This window comes from Talpa occidentalis, unplaced genomic scaffold, assembly GCF_014898055.3.
Source record: "Talpa occidentalis isolate TD23 unplaced genomic scaffold, MPIMG_talOcc4v2.1 talOcc4.14, whole genome shotgun sequence".
Lineage (NCBI taxonomy): Eukaryota > Metazoa > Chordata > Mammalia > Eulipotyphla > Talpidae > Talpa > Talpa occidentalis.
The window spans coordinates 24,999,826-25,015,379 of NW_023601433.1; the positions used below are offsets into that span (position 1 = coordinate 24,999,826).

The following is a 15,554-nucleotide window of genomic DNA, read 5'->3' on the forward strand; positions in this document are numbered from 1 at the left end:
ATATGCATATAATCCCCAGTTTTATTTTGGTACTGCAGACATCTTACCTTAATTCCTATCATGTACTCACTCAGCCCGTGGCTGGGGCTTCTCTCACATCCCCTTGCATATTACACTAAAATGCAGAGATATTAGAGAGGCATTTTTTTTCATCTGGCGTGGATGCTAAATTGTTGTTCTGGACAGGACCCTGATATCATTCAAACAGAATGTATTTTATAAATACATGATGTCTGACACACAAGATCTGCTCGGATTTCTTCCACTATATGTGCCTAGTACTGATTTCAATCTATGCGCATTATTACATTAAAGAAAACAATGTCTATATGCAGTACACGTTGAATTCTCAGTTTCTTGTTTACGAACGCTTTTCAAATGAACATAGGCTTTTCAGTGTAACACTCAATATGTTTCAAAAGAATAACTATAAGAAAGAAAATACCAAAATCAACAAACAACTATGAACCAGAGTCACTCTATGGGGGGTAGGGAGTGTTGAAAGGAGGGATTGGGGTCAAAATAAGGGGGTTGTCATTGTATGGGGAATATAAAAATAAATTTAAATTTATAAAATAAAACAAATGAAGGGAAAAAAGTTTTCATTAAAAATGGATGTAGAAGGAGCATACCTAGAGATGATAAAGGCCATATTGACAAGCCTAAACCAAAAAAAAAAAAAATTTCTGGGTGCACTCATCTCTTAGTGTTTTGTTCTGTGCCTTTCATCTTTGGGAAACACATAGATGTGATGTGCCCTATCCTATTGTTCATGTTGTAATCTCTGTGTGGAGCCGTTTCTTCCCTGGTAACCTGCTGTGTATTTATACCCCCATTTTAAAACCTCCCAGATGCTCACCTACAGCATATCATAAATGTACTATTACGTGGTATCAGAATTGGACTTGTGGCTTTGAAGCAAAGAAGTATTTTCCTGCATATGTTGTTGTTACTTTTGTTTTTAAAGGAGGGTTCTTGGTTTCCTGAAGAAGTTAGCAAAAAGCGAAACAGTATTTTATCACCTTCATCAAAATCTGTTGGCCAAATCAACAAGAAGAGTAGTCCTGCCCTTCCAGTGAATGTGAATCGCAGGAGTCATGACCCAGTTGAGATTCCCCGAAGGTAAAATCTATAAACTTTCCTTTCAGTTTAAAGGATTATTAGCAGTGATTACTGTGTGGGAAACAAGCAGCATAATACATTTGACAGTCCAAGGCAAGAGAAATCTCACCCTGATCAGACTAATACTGCCAAACTATGAACTATGAGAATCACTTTGTGTTTTGCCCCTTTGTTGAGGGAACATTCATTTACAACCTGTGTATGATTTAGGGGATAAGTTCACACCTCATCAGATGGATGCTACCACAGGATACCCTCCACCATCACACCCACACTGCTTTATTCTAGACCGTAGGCCCCTCCTTTGTGTTGTCACCCTGTCTAACTCTCCCACACTCAGCCTCAATTTTTCAGTCCTATGTCCTATATTTGTTGTTTTTTTTTTTCAATTTTGTCATTTGCTTTGTTTAGTGACTTTGTTGAGGAGATCTGTTGCTGTAAATACGTTGAGCTCTATTTACAGTGATCTACAAATTCAATTAATAGAAACATTCAGAATATTTTGCTTATAAGATTTTATAAATTTTATTGTTCCACCGTTTTGTTGTCCATTGAATGTCACAAAGAGGTGGTTTGAAATAAAGTAGAGTAGTACCAAAAATACTAAATAATTCTGATTGGGTATTGCAAAATACAGCCGAAGAAGAAAATGGTCTCCTCCATGGCTGTGACACTAACCTAAGTCCTACAGAACTGTCCATCCCTAATTTTTCTGTGTTCACTCTGGTGTGAGAAACAATATCAGTAATTCAATTGGAGAAAAGTGAAACTTGCGTAACAACAGCCATCCATAAAAAGAGTGAACACTTTTGCATAATGGAAATCTCTCCTTCAAAATAATTTCTTCATTTGCTTCTCGGGACTTGTATTTTCTGAGGTTAAACTCATGTATCAGGTTCCCCCCAAGCACTTCTTGTTCTTCCATCTTAGTCTGTGTTTCCTATTTCTCTTCAACTGCATCCTCCTTTTATACAAATTGAGGAGGAGCATTAACATTCAGTCCTTGATCTTCTGTCTTCTAACAAAAACATGACTGTTACTTTCTTGTATGTGCTAGTGATCCCCAACTTTATATTTGAACTGCAGACCTCTCCTGTCTCACCCGCAGCTCCCTTCAGCAGTGTCTTCAGTCTGTCTGCCTGTTCTGCTCCCTGCTCTGGCTCTGGTGAATTCTCTCAAACTCCCATGCTTCTGACCTGTACCCCAGCTCTTGTATAAATAAATAAATAAATCTTAAAAAAAAAAAAAAAGAAAAGAAAACAGGACCCAATATGCTTTTTGTCACTTCATGCAAGAGATAATGGCTTACAAGCCTGTGTATGATTTTGGTGCTAGTTTCATAGTTCATTAGATGTGTGTTACCATAAAATACCTGCTACCAAAGCACCCATAGTGCTTTACTGTAAACTTTGGGCCTCTCTCTCTTCTGTCTCATCACCTTACCTTCAAATAGATTTAATTCTCCAGTTATATTTCCAGTGTATGTTTTGGTAGTGTTTCCAATTCCTATTTTGGCTATTTGTGGAAAAGCTTATTGCAATAAATTTCTCAGTTTTCTATTCATGAATTCAATGAATAGAATCAATTCAATAAATAGACACATTCCAGAGACCTTTGCTGTTATTTGCAGGTATTATATGAATGCTTTGAATTGTTTGCCATTTAGTTGACTTTGAGTGTAAATGGATGTGACTAAAAAAAGCATTGCAATACAAAAATAGTAAATAATCATGATTGGGTATTGCAAACTACAGTCAAAGAAGAAAATGGGATCCTCCACAGTCATAGTACTAAGCTTATGAGTCATACAGAACTGTTTGCCCATCCCCTAGTTCCTCTTTTATATTCACTCTTGAACTTGCACTTTTAATTTCTCCACTTACCGCTCTTCCAAACTGCCTTTGATCAGTCACCACCAAGTGTTCATTTTATCCACACATACTTTTTACACTGATGGGCTATATTTTCTTCAGTGGAAATCTCTCTCCTCCAACATCATATCTTCATTTAACTCCAGGACTCTTTTTTAAGGGGGAGAACTCATTACTAGGTGTCTGCTGTGCACTTCTCATTCTTCCACCTCAATATGTTTGTCCAATTTCTTCAATCCCACTTCCTATTTTAGGGATTGAAGTATCCCAAAATTGGCTTTGATCTTTTGTCTCATGACTGCCACTTTTTATATATGCTAATGACCTCCCAAATTTTCATTATTCTTTAGACCTCTTGTCTTAATTCCTCACTTTATACACTGCACCTAAGTCTCCTCTTAGATCCCTTGGTGTTGGTACTCGAACCCGCAGATATTAGAAAGGCCTATTTTTTTTTTTCTATGAGTGATGCCAAATTGTGGTTCTTGGTGGAGACCTGATGAAGTAAAACTTATTTGGTCAGGACCCTGATGTCTTTCCAACAGATGGTTGTTTTAAAAGTTAATCTATTCTCACCCATGAGATATTTCTTAGAATTTTTCCATTATACCTGTTTCATACTGTTGGACTCTTGGAAAAGTCATGATACATTTTTGCTTGAAAAACACAGAGAAAATATGTCATGACTTTTCCAACAACCCAAAATTTTTCAATCAGTTGCACATTATTGCATTACAAAAGGCCAATATCACATGACACATCTTATTAGTACATTCTTGCCTAGAGTCAATAGTATTTGGCAGTGAACTTAGACACTTGTGTAGCTTTCAAGATATATCAGAATTTCTGGGTCACTCATTTCTCAGTGTTTTGATCTTACACTTTCAAGTTTTTGGGAACACATAGTTGTGATGTGCCTTATCTTTGTATGCATGTTGTAACCTCCATGTGGAATGGTTTTCTTCCCTCTGTGTCTTCTTACCTCCTCTGCAAAGCCTCCATTGTGCTCACTTTCAGCATGCCATATATGTGCTCTTAGCTATCAGATAGTATCATGATTGCATTTCTGACTTTGCAGCATGGGGTTTGTTTCCTTGCTTTTCATTTTTACTTCTTCATAAATATTTCAAAAATTAATCAATGACTAAGTTGTGGTATTTATAAAAGATGTTTTATTAGTCTTTATCAGAAGATTTCTTAATAAACATTAACTTTTACATGGTTTGTTTTTTAAAGGACGGATCCTAGCTTGCAGAAGAATGTAGTAAAGGAAAGCCAAACTGATCCCTGGTCTTCACCAGATTATGTGGGTCAAGTCAGCGAGCAGGCTGGTGCTGAACTTCCAGTGAATGTAGATGTCAGGAGATATGACTCAGATGAGAATGCCAGAAGGTAAAATCCATAATTCTCCCTCTAATTTTAAAGGAATATTAGCAGTGATTATTTGTTTGGAAATTAAGCAGCATGGTATAGTGTGCTAGGCAAAGTACGAGAAGGCTCAGTCTTTTCGGACAAATACTGCTAAAAGTGGAAAGAGGAGGTCCAGTGACATTTTCTTATTTCACTGAGGGAACATTGTTTTTCAAGCCTCTGTATGTGTGGTGGGATAGGTTCACACATCGCAAGATGTACTTTACCACAAGACACCCACCATCACAGCACTCATAGTGCTTTAGTGTAGATCTGGGCTCCCTCTCTGTTCTGTTTTCTCTGTCTCCTGTCACCGTATAGTAGCATCAGTTCTGCAGCCATATTTCCAGGGGCTGTTTTGGTTTAATTTTGCTTGTTTCATTGTTTAGTTATATTGTGGAGGAGCTGTTTTACATTAAATACTTTGCTTTGTATGAATGATTCAATGAATAGATTCATTTCCATGAATGGAAACATTTCAGAAACCTTGCTTTCTTAATTTTATAAATATTTTGAATTGGTCTGCCATGTTTACCAATTATTACCACATTGAGGTAATTAAGAAAAATTTTAGTAATAAAACGTCCTGAATAATCACTATTGGGTGTTGGAATCTACAGTAAAACAAGAAGAGAACAGGATCCTCCACTGTCATACTACTTAGCTAAGTCCTACAGCAACATCCATCCTCCTCCTTATTTTCACTTTGAATTCGCTCCAGTAAACTTCTTACCCACCCCTCCTCCAAAGTTGCTTTTTAAAGATTACTGCCAATTTTTCACATCACTGTATCCACACATACTGTTTTAGACTGATAGGCTAAGTTTTCCTTAATGGAAATCTCTTTACTGCAACATTGCTTTCATTTGATTACAGGTCTGGCATTTTCAGAGGGAGAACTCACTTACCTGTGTCCCTGATGTATTTCCTTTTCTTCTACCTCAGTCTGTGTTTCCTAGCTCTTCAACTCCACCCTACTTTTGAGTAAAATAAAAATCCCAGGATTCAGTCCTTGATCCTCTGTCACATGACTTTTATTTCCTTGTATTTATTAATGATTCCAAAATGATATTTCCACTTCAGATCTTTTTTTCTTGATTACTGAAATCAAATCCCTTGCTGGATATCATTCTTTTTGATGGACGGTTGTTGTTATGCAAGTTTCCCTTTTCTCCAATTGAATTGCTGATATTGTTTCTCACACCAGTTCTTCTGTTCATGTCTTCACTCTTGCAGAGTATCGGTTCCTTAGTGGCATCTCTTGTTCTGTCAATGTGTTGGGTGTCACTTCGGTTGTTGTCTTTCTCTTTCTTTTGCTTCTGACATTGAATCTGATGGTCAATCTTGTCAGGTTTCCCTGCCAAATATATCCCGAAGCCAATATCCTGTTACATGTTGAATCCCAAATCATCTGCTCTCTTTACTAGTGTCCGAAACTTTTATTTGGTTTCTTAGTATCTGTCTTTTTTACTCTTTAAAATCAGTGGCCTATTTTGACATAGCAAAGATTATGCTGTTCCTGTTTTGACTCCCTCTTCAGCCGCAGTACATGCCAATGTTCTTCAAATACAAAGCAACCCCTACACTTTCTGTTCCTCTTAGATCAGTTTTTGTCTCCCTGAAGTCTCTGTCTCTCACTGTCACTTGAATTTCCATATTCTAGGGGGCCTCCCTGGTGGCACAAGGGGTTGAGCACAAAACTGTAAAGCTATCTACAGCCTCTGCAGCATGATTTTGATCCCTGGCCGGTCAGGGAGGTGACCCATATGGCACAGCCACCTCTCCTGTCCAACCCGCTGCTCCCCTCAGCAGTGTATTTCAGTTAGTCTACCTGTTCTGTTCCCCACTCTATCTCTGGTGAATCCTCTCACCACCTCCCGACACCTCTGGCTTGCACCTCAGGTATTGTATGCATAAATAAATAAATCTTAGAAAAAAAGAATTTCCATATTCTGTCGCTTCCGTTGTGCTCCAACCACGTTGACCTTTTCAACATTCTGTCACCCTGAAGACATACCCCTGTACTTGCTGTTGATTCTAACTGGAATGATTTATCTTCTGATATCCTTATGATTGCTCCTTTCATTCCTTCACAAGCTACTTTCTCAGCAGTATCTGAGGGGTTGGCCATTTTGAGTCTTATTCTTATGCCTCACCTGCTTACAAACCTCCAAATTTCCTTTCCTCTACTATAGTATACTCTATACTCTAGCAGGATATATGTTTTGACATCAAGTTCATCGTCTGTTTACTTCATTTTCAAGGGTAGGATTTTGTCTGATCTCTGCTATTATTTCAGTGCCCAAACTGGGCTGGAATATTATCCCCTGAAGGCTCACTGAGTGAATGGAGTTTAACCTGTGTGTTTCATTTTACATTTTATACTAATTCTCACTTAGACTAAACAGTTTTGTGTGGGTCACTGGTGAAAGTCTACTTGTCAATTATATGCTCTTTGGGATTCCTTTGGCTCTCTGCAATATGCAGTATTTGCTCTATGCATGTTCTGCATTGTGGGGTTTAAGCTCAGTCATATATTTCCTCACTTTTAAACCTTTTACTGGTATTTATGGTATTTTATATAAGGTCAAATGGATCTGATGAGTAGAAAAACTATTTATATGCTATCACTTAAAGAAGCAACTAGTAAATTATAGGAGTTAAAAAAATTCTTGCCACAGAATTATGAACCGTCAGTGTGTAAAATTAACTTACGATGTTTGTATTGTTCCCCATGGTAGGAGAAATGTATGCTGTGTGACATGGTGTTTTTGAACACAACCACCTGTTCCTCTAAATAGGCTTTGGGGAGAATGGAAATTAAGGTCTGCAGTTCAATGATTGCTGCCCCATCTGGAATGATTGCTGAAGGCAGGGTTTTCCAGCTGTTCCTGGATGCAGCTTAAGAGTGTGTGGAGCCACGTCTTGGGCTCTGCAGGGTCCACTGCTGAGACTGGTCTGTGAGCCTGTACACACTGCAACGAAGCTGCCACCCCTCTAAGATCTCTTGGTGTATGGGACTGGAGGACTCAGCTCTCAGAAAGGCATTATGTTTTGTACATGGGTGACACCAAATTGTTGTTCTTAGAAGGGGGCCTGAAAATTGTGACTTATTTGATCATGAACCTGAAGTCAAACCAACATATAGGCATTTTCACCCCAGCCCCAGCATATTTCCTGGATTTCCTCATTCATATTGTATGTTTCTAATAGTATTTTTCCATTTACATCGTATATGGCTAATTAGTATTTCCACATCTGTGTGTCATTACTTTGAGTCAGTGAACTCTGGGTTTTAAATTTAGCATTTAGGAGTTTTCAAAATTACTGTGCTGACTTCTGTTCCAGTATTTTACGTTTTGTAATATGTTTGTTCTTCCATTTTTGTTTTTCCTGTGTCTCTTCAACCCTTCCCATTTTATTTTTATTTTACAAAAGTTGTGTTTTAAATCATCATAAGTGTTTTTTTAAAAACATTTGCTTTATTTTGTTTCTTTTTTAAAAGTAATGTTCCTGGCTTGCATAAAAATGGAATAAAGAAGAGCAAAAATGAAACATGTAATTCAGCAGTATCTGTGCCTAAAGTAAGCAGGAAGTCTGGTGCTTTGCATTCAGTGACTGGTGACAGCAGAAGACATGAATCAAGACAGAATAATGGAAGCAATGTCTATAATTTCTTCCTGTATAGGTAAAGGAATATTAGCAGTGATTACTCTTCTGGAACTCAGACTGTATGATGTAGCTTATAGGCTAACACAAGAAAAATCTTACACTTGTCAGACAAATACTGCTGAGAGGTAACAATGAGGACCAGTCAGCTTTGGGTGACTTCACTGAAGGAACATTGGTTGACAAGCCTGTGTATGATTTAGGGGACAGGTTCCCACCTCATCAGGTGGATGTTACCACACGACCCCCACCGCCAAAGCACCCAGAGTGCTTTATCCTAGACCGCTGGATTCTCATCCCTGTTACTTTGTCACCTCCTCCTCTCCTTCCCCTCTTTTAGCCTCAATTCTGTAGTCAAATTTCTAGGGCTTGTTTTGTTAGTTAGCCAGTTCCTTGGTCAGGGACTTTTGTTAGTGAAGCAAGGAGCATGTTTTCTTGCTTATGGTTGTTACTTCATCCTGGCTTTCCGAGTCAATAAATGAAGTAGGTTAGATAAGTTTTGGAATTTTTCCTTTTTTTTTTAATGTTTACAATAGATTTCCTCTAAAACAGTTTCTTATGGCTTTTTAAATAGAATTCCTGGCTTGACTAGAAAAAAGAGAAAGAAAAGCACCTATGAAATGAATATGCCAACAGAACCTCTGACAGTAACACATGAGAAGGCTGGTGTAGTATTTCCAGAGCAAGGTGACAGCAGGAGACATGAAAACCATCAGGATGTTGAAAGGTAAAATCTATAAATTCTTCCTGTCTTGATAAAGGAATATTAGCAGTGATTACTTTTTACTGAAAATAAAACAGCATAATCTGGCATACTTACTGAGGCAAGAGAAAATGAACTTTATCTGAAAGATACTCCTGAAATGCGATAGATGAGGATGAGCGATTTTTTTTTTTTTTATTGTAGCATCTCATTTACAACCCTGTCTATATTTTAGGTGATCGGTTCATATCTCTTCAGAATTATGTTACCATACATACCACCACCATGATGATTTAAAAAGGTCTCCTTTCATATAAGGACTTGAACAATACTTCTCAATTAGGTTTTAGTACCAGTGAAAGATTGTTTTTTATTGAAAATGACCACCACAAAAAACCTGAGAATATGTTTCCTATGAAATCATGTAAATAACATTGATTCTACTTTTTGTCTTTTGATAGTTAATTTGAAGTAATTTAATAATTTGTTAATATTACAGTACATTTTTGGTCTTTAATGTTATTACTCTTTTTACTTGGTGTTTAATCCCTTTTTAGGAACGTATGGGTTAGAAGATTTTATATAATAACAATAGGTTTTGATATTCTTTATAGTTGGCTATTTGCTATTTGCCTGAAAATAAATCTTTTCTTTTTATAGGCCTGTAAAGAAAACATCTAATGAGAAGAAGGTATAGTAAAGAATAAATAAGGACAAAAATTATTCTGTGGTAAAAATACATTTTAAAAGATATAAGGAAAAACTTGAAAGTCTTAAATCATTATAAAAATGTTTACTTTAAAAATAATTTATAAATAATAATCATATATAGGGCCTCCCCGGTGGCGCAGCGGTTGAGCGCTGGGTTGCGAAGCTGCCCGCGGCCTCTGCGGCGCCGGTTCGATCCCCGGCTGCTCCCCGGCCACCGAAGGAGGGTCCCACATGGTGCGCAGACCTCTCCTGCCGCCCGCTGCTCCCCTCAGCAGTGTGCTTCGGTCCTTCTGCCTGCTCTGCTCCCTGCTCTGGCTCTGGTGAATTCTCTCACCCTCCCGCACTTCTGACTGTACTCAGTGCATGTATAAACAAAACAAACAAACAAACAAATAAATAAATAAAACATGCCTCTATAAAAAAAAAAATAATAATAATAATCATATATAAAGGTATTCTTTTCATGAAAGTCAGTTCCTTTAAGGAGTACCTGTGTTTTTGCTATTATAAAAAGGTGAATATTTATCACCTCTGTACACTTAGCATATTTTCCAATAGTTACCAGACATTTTGAAATATTTTTATTTGTATGTCAAACAGGAAATCAAGCCTACAGATGATTCTGATGACATAACTCAGACATCCAAAATAGCTTCAACGGGTTGTGACTCGCTTTACTCTGATCATGAGAATTGTGTGTTGTTAATGGAACAACTTGGCATGAATTATAAAGGTAGGAGCATTGTTTAATTATAAATTCTTAATACATGTACTGTAGTGTCACATGCACACTTTGTCTAGTACTGCACTATAGAGCACAGATCTGTTCTCATGTTATTCATCTCAGAAATATGTTTATATTGAGATGAAATGAGAGCTATTGTTTACTTCCAGCCAAAGAGCTGTGAGAATCCCCATGGTACTTTTTGTTGACTATCCTCTCTCCTAGGCCTTTCCTTGAAGTCAGATTACCATTATTTCCCTCCTGGAATACTGAAATATCTTGAGATCTGTTTTCCCTGACGTTCTACCTCTGGAAAGTTTCTAGATCAGCTCTGGTTTTACAAGTATTTTCTTCCAGTCTGTGACTTGCCTTTTCATTTTCTTAACATTGTCTTTTTTTTTTAATAATCTAAATTATATTTAATAATATAACATTTTTAGTAAGTCAACAACAAACAGGCTTTAAGTCCAAGACATAGCTGTTTTGTGATAGTAACAAATGATAGAAGGAAACTTCAAAAAGACTAGAGAAAGAACAGCAAAGAAATAAGGAAGCAAGGAAGGGGAAAGAAGGGCAGTCAGACAAAAGGAGAAAGATAAATTAGATAAATGAATCATTTATTTTTTTTCTTTTTATATTTATTTTAATTTTTGTTTTTTTACTTTTGTATATTTTTACACCATTTTTCATTTTTGTACAATGTATGCATTTTCATCTTGGTTATACTCCCCGTGCAATTCCCAGCACACTTGTTTTGATCCTACTCCTTTCTCCCCCTCCCTGTAGTGTGCCTCTGCTTTATAGTTGCTTGTTGATTTTGATTTTTACTTTATTGTAATTAGTCTTTTTCCTGATCCCTTATTTAAGTTTTCTAAATTATTGCTATGAGTGAGACCACCTGGTATCTTTCTTTTTCTTTCTGGCTTATTTTGCTGAGCATGATCCCTTCCTGCTCCATCCATGTTACTGAAAATTACATGAGTTTATCTTTTTGATTGCTGAGTAATATTCCATTGTGTATATGTACCACAGCTCCTTGATCCAGTCATCTATTTTTGGGCATTTGGGTTGTTTCCATAGCTTAGCTATTCTAAATAGTGCTGCTATAAACATAGGGGTGCAGGTGCCCTTTTGAATTAATGTTTCTGTGTCTTTTGGGAACATATCTTAGTAGTGGAATTGCTGGATCATATGGAAGCTCCATCTTAGCAGATTGAGGAATCTCCACGCAGCTCTCCATAGTGGTTGGACCATTTTGCACACCCACCAGCAGTGGAGGAGTGTTCCTTTTTCTCCACATCCTTGCCAACATTTGTTGTTGCTAGTTTTTTTTAATATATGCCATTCTCACTGGTGTGAGATGGTATCACATTGTAGTTTTGATTTGCATTTCCCTGATTACAAGTGATGTTGAACAATTTTTCATATGCCTGGCCATTTGCATTTCTTCTTTGGAGAAGTTTCTTTTTAGCTCTTCTGCCCATGTTTTGACTCGGTTGTTTACTTTGTTTTTGTTGAGTCTCATCAGTGCTTTGTAGATTTTTCTGATCAGTCCTTTATTATTAGTGTTGTATGCAAAAATTTTCTCCCAGTTAGTGGGGTGTCTCTTTGTCTTGGTTACTGTCTCTTTTGCTATACAGAAGCTCTTTAATTTGATGTAGTCCCAGCTGTTTATCTTTGCCTTCACTATCACTGCTTTGGGTGATGTGTGTTTAAAGATATTACTGAGGTAAATGTCATGTAGTTTTTTACCTATATTTCATTCTATTTATTTTATAGTCTCAGGTCTTATGTCTAGCTCTTTAATCCATTTTGAGTTGGTTTTTGTGCATGGCATGAGGTAGTAGTCAAGCTTCATTCTTTTGCATGTAGTGACCCAGTATTCCCAGCACCATTTATTGAATAATCTTTCTTTGTTCCATTGCATATTCTTTGCTCCTTTGTCAAAGATTAGTTGACTGTAAATCTGTTGGTTTATTTTTGAATTTTCTATTTGGTTCCATTGGTCTGTGTGTCTGTTCTGGTTCCAATACCATGCAGTTTTGATTATTATGGCTTTGTAGTATAGCTTGAAGTATGGGAGTGTGATACCACCATCCCCCCCCCTTTTATTTTTCCCAGGAGACCTTTGGCTATTCTGGGTTTTTGGTGGCTCCATATGAATTTCATCAATATTTGTTCTATTTCTTTGAAGAATGTCATTGAAATTTTTTTTGGAATAGCATTGAATCTGTAAATTGCTTTTGGTAGGATGGCTGTTTTGATAATATCTGCATATTAAATCACTATCCATTTTTGTATGTTGATTTTGAACTTGCTACTTTGCTATATTCATTTATTGTTTCTAGAACTTTTTGATAGAGTCTTTGGGATTTTCTAAATATAATATATCATCTGTAAGTAGTGATAGTTTCACTTCTTTCCAACTTGAACCCCCTTTGTTTCTTGATTTTGTCTGATATTTCTGACCAAAACCTCTAGTACTAAGTTAAAAAGAAGGGGCGACAGTAGGCATCTTGCTTTGTTCCCATAATGGAAAAGTTATAATGGAAAAGTTATCAGTTTTTCACCATTGAATATAATGTTGGTTGTTAGTTTGTGATATATAGCCTTTATTATATTGAGGTAGATTCCTCCATCCCCATTTTGGTTAGAGTTACTATCATAAAAGGATGCTTGCTCCATGCATTCTGTAGCTAGTGTTAAGTTCATAAACGTAGAGGATTATTATCCTTCCTATAGATTAACCCTTCTGTTATGAAATTATCTGGTTGATTGCTGATTATAGTCTGTGCTCTGAAAACTGCTTTGTCTGCTATTAGCATAACGACATCAGCTCAGCTTCCTTTTTTTGTCAGGGATTAGTGTATGTATTTTTTCCATGTTTTTAACTAATGTGTGCCTTTATTTTCAACGTGCATTTCTTGTAGGTGACATTTAGTTGGACTTGCTTTTTGATTCAGTTTGATCATATGCCTTTACATTGAAGTTTTCATATCATTTTCTTTTAAAGTAATTGTCAATATATACAGTGAGGTTTAATCTGTTATCATGCTGATTGATTTCTGTTTGCCTCACCTGCTCTTTGTTCCCCTTCTTTTGTTTCCTTCTAGAATATCAAGTGATTTGTATGACTTACTTTATTTCTTTATATTAGATAATTAGCTATAACTCCTTTGTTTCACTCTTTTAGTGGTGGTTGTAGCATTTATAGCATATGACTAACTTACCACATTCAAGTAATACTATACAATATCATATATAGTATGACAAAATTACAGCAGTTTACTTTTCTCATGTCCTACACAGATACTACCTGGGCCTGTGGAACTATAGTTTTCATTAAGTTTAGAAGTTTGTGGTCATTTTTTTCAAAATACTTTTTTCCTTTCCCCTAACTCTTTGGAGAATTGTATCATGGCCATTTAAAATTTTCTCACAGTTCACCAAGGTCATCCTTACTAGTCTTTTGTGTGTGTATGTGTGTGATGTATAATATGTTTATTCCCAACCAGTATATTTGTCATCTCTGAGATTATATTTTTCATTTCTACAAGTGCTATTTATTTGAGGAAAAAAATAGCTTCCATGACTCTACTCTTCTATTTTTTTGTTATTATTCTTATTATTTTTTAGTTAAGTGACTTATAAACAGTTTGATCCTTCATGGTCTTGCTCTTTTTATCTGTTGGGTGAATGCCCGAAGGCTAATTATTTCCCAATACCAAGGCAAGACCTTTCTCACTGCTCTATTCATTATCCTGTTAATTATGAATTTTTCCAAACTAGTTAAAGGAAGCACCACTAATCCGGTGGAGTTTATTCTTTTCAGTTTTTTCTTCTCCACAGTCTCAGGTGGCTTCTTCATATGAATTTACCGCCAGTTACTCTCTTGAATACTCTAGAAGGCCCCTCTGTAGATCTTCAGGGCTCTTTCTTGATTCTGCTCTTTTCTCTTCAGTGATCTGACCTGTGATCTCTATCATATTCTTGGTTTCACCAGACTCCCAATTTCATCACCTCACCTAAGAGTATCTGGTAGACTTCACCTTAGTACCTTCTCCCTGTGTCATGATCTGGAAATTATCTTAAGCTAGTGAGCTGTTGGGGCATTGTCTTTTATTACTTGATGTTCTTTGTCTTGAAAATCATTATTTTTTTATTGTATTTTTTTTCTATTTTGCTTTTGCTTGTTTCAGGTAGGAAGGTAAATTGGTACCGGTTACTTCCTCTTGGCTAGAAGCAGATTGCAATAAAACTTCAGCACATGATGTCCCCTACCTAGAGTGGCTTTCTTTCTCCTTTGCTTCCTGCTCCTCCTTCATTCCTCAGGGCAACAGTCTGTTCCTCAGGGACCTCTTCCCTGGGCCTAATCTAGATCAGGTATTGTCATGTGAGCATAGAATTTTGTTTTCTTGTAGTATCTGTATGAATTTAGACTTTACGCTAAATTTTACCTGTCCCTTAAGCTAAATAAGAGCCAGTGTTCCCATCTGTTCTATCTACAGAGTTTAGTATATTTTTCTACTTTTTAGATACCCAGTATGTATCTGTTTAAGGTATGGATGAGTGATTGAGAAAATGTACCACCCTTTATATGCAAAAAAAGTACTTATATATTTGTTTTTCTCTTGTGTTTTCTCCCTGATTCAGTTTTTACTAACGTATCAAACGTATCAAAATCCCAAGACTTAATTTGTCCACATAAAAGATTATGTGAAATTAAAAATAATCACTGTGAACTACTTAAGGAAAAATATAGAAAAATAAAAGCTGAGAATTGTGCACTAAAAAAGGAGATATTAGAAACAAAAGACATAAACTCACAGCTAAAGCAGCAAAATTTGAAACAAGAATACTGCTGGTGCAATTTGAGGTATTGAGCTTTGTGGTTTTAAAGAGATATTTCAACTATTTCGTTAAAAAATACAAATACATAAGAGAAGTTTTGTAATTGCTAACTTGCCTTCTAGGATTTTACAGAGTAGAAACCTTCTTTATTTAGTGCTGTGGAATATAAAATTCTTGGAAGTAGTATAGCAAGTTTTTGATAGTGAATACTTTTGCTAATAATTTACTGTATAGTCTTCCAAATCATACTTTCAATGACCCTATAGAAGTATACCATATGGAATACTGTATTGTAACTATTGCTGCAAGGATTTCCTTTTGTATCAATCTGTATACTGAAGAAAAAAAAATCTTTAGTATAGTATTTGGCTGAAGTGCAGCAATGCTAAAATGTCTCTGATCTATATTTCTAAATTGTTTTCACGAGAGTTCATATGAATTTCCATTTCCAACAACACACATGAAATGGCAACTTTTCTGAAGACAGAAGATG

At 36.3% G+C, this 15,554-nt stretch overlaps 1 protein-coding gene across 1 annotated transcript in view; it reads left to right on the forward strand.

Annotated features, from left to right (window-relative positions):
* Positions 1-15,554, forward strand: part of LOC119244459 (ankyrin repeat domain-containing protein 26-like) — a 28,493-nt gene that overhangs the window by 3,245 nt on the left and 9,694 nt on the right. Inside the window, exons 3-9 of the mRNA XM_054694647.1 lie at positions 968-1,122; positions 4,230-4,385; positions 7,909-8,091; positions 8,647-8,799; positions 9,436-9,466; positions 10,087-10,219; positions 14,864-15,086. Of these exons, the coding sequence (XP_054550622.1) occupies positions 968-1,122; positions 4,230-4,385; positions 7,909-8,091; positions 8,647-8,799; positions 9,436-9,466; positions 10,087-10,219; positions 14,864-15,086 (1,034 nt within the window). The remainder of the gene's footprint in view (positions 1-967; positions 1,123-4,229; positions 4,386-7,908; positions 8,092-8,646; positions 8,800-9,435; positions 9,467-10,086; positions 10,220-14,863; positions 15,087-15,554) is intronic.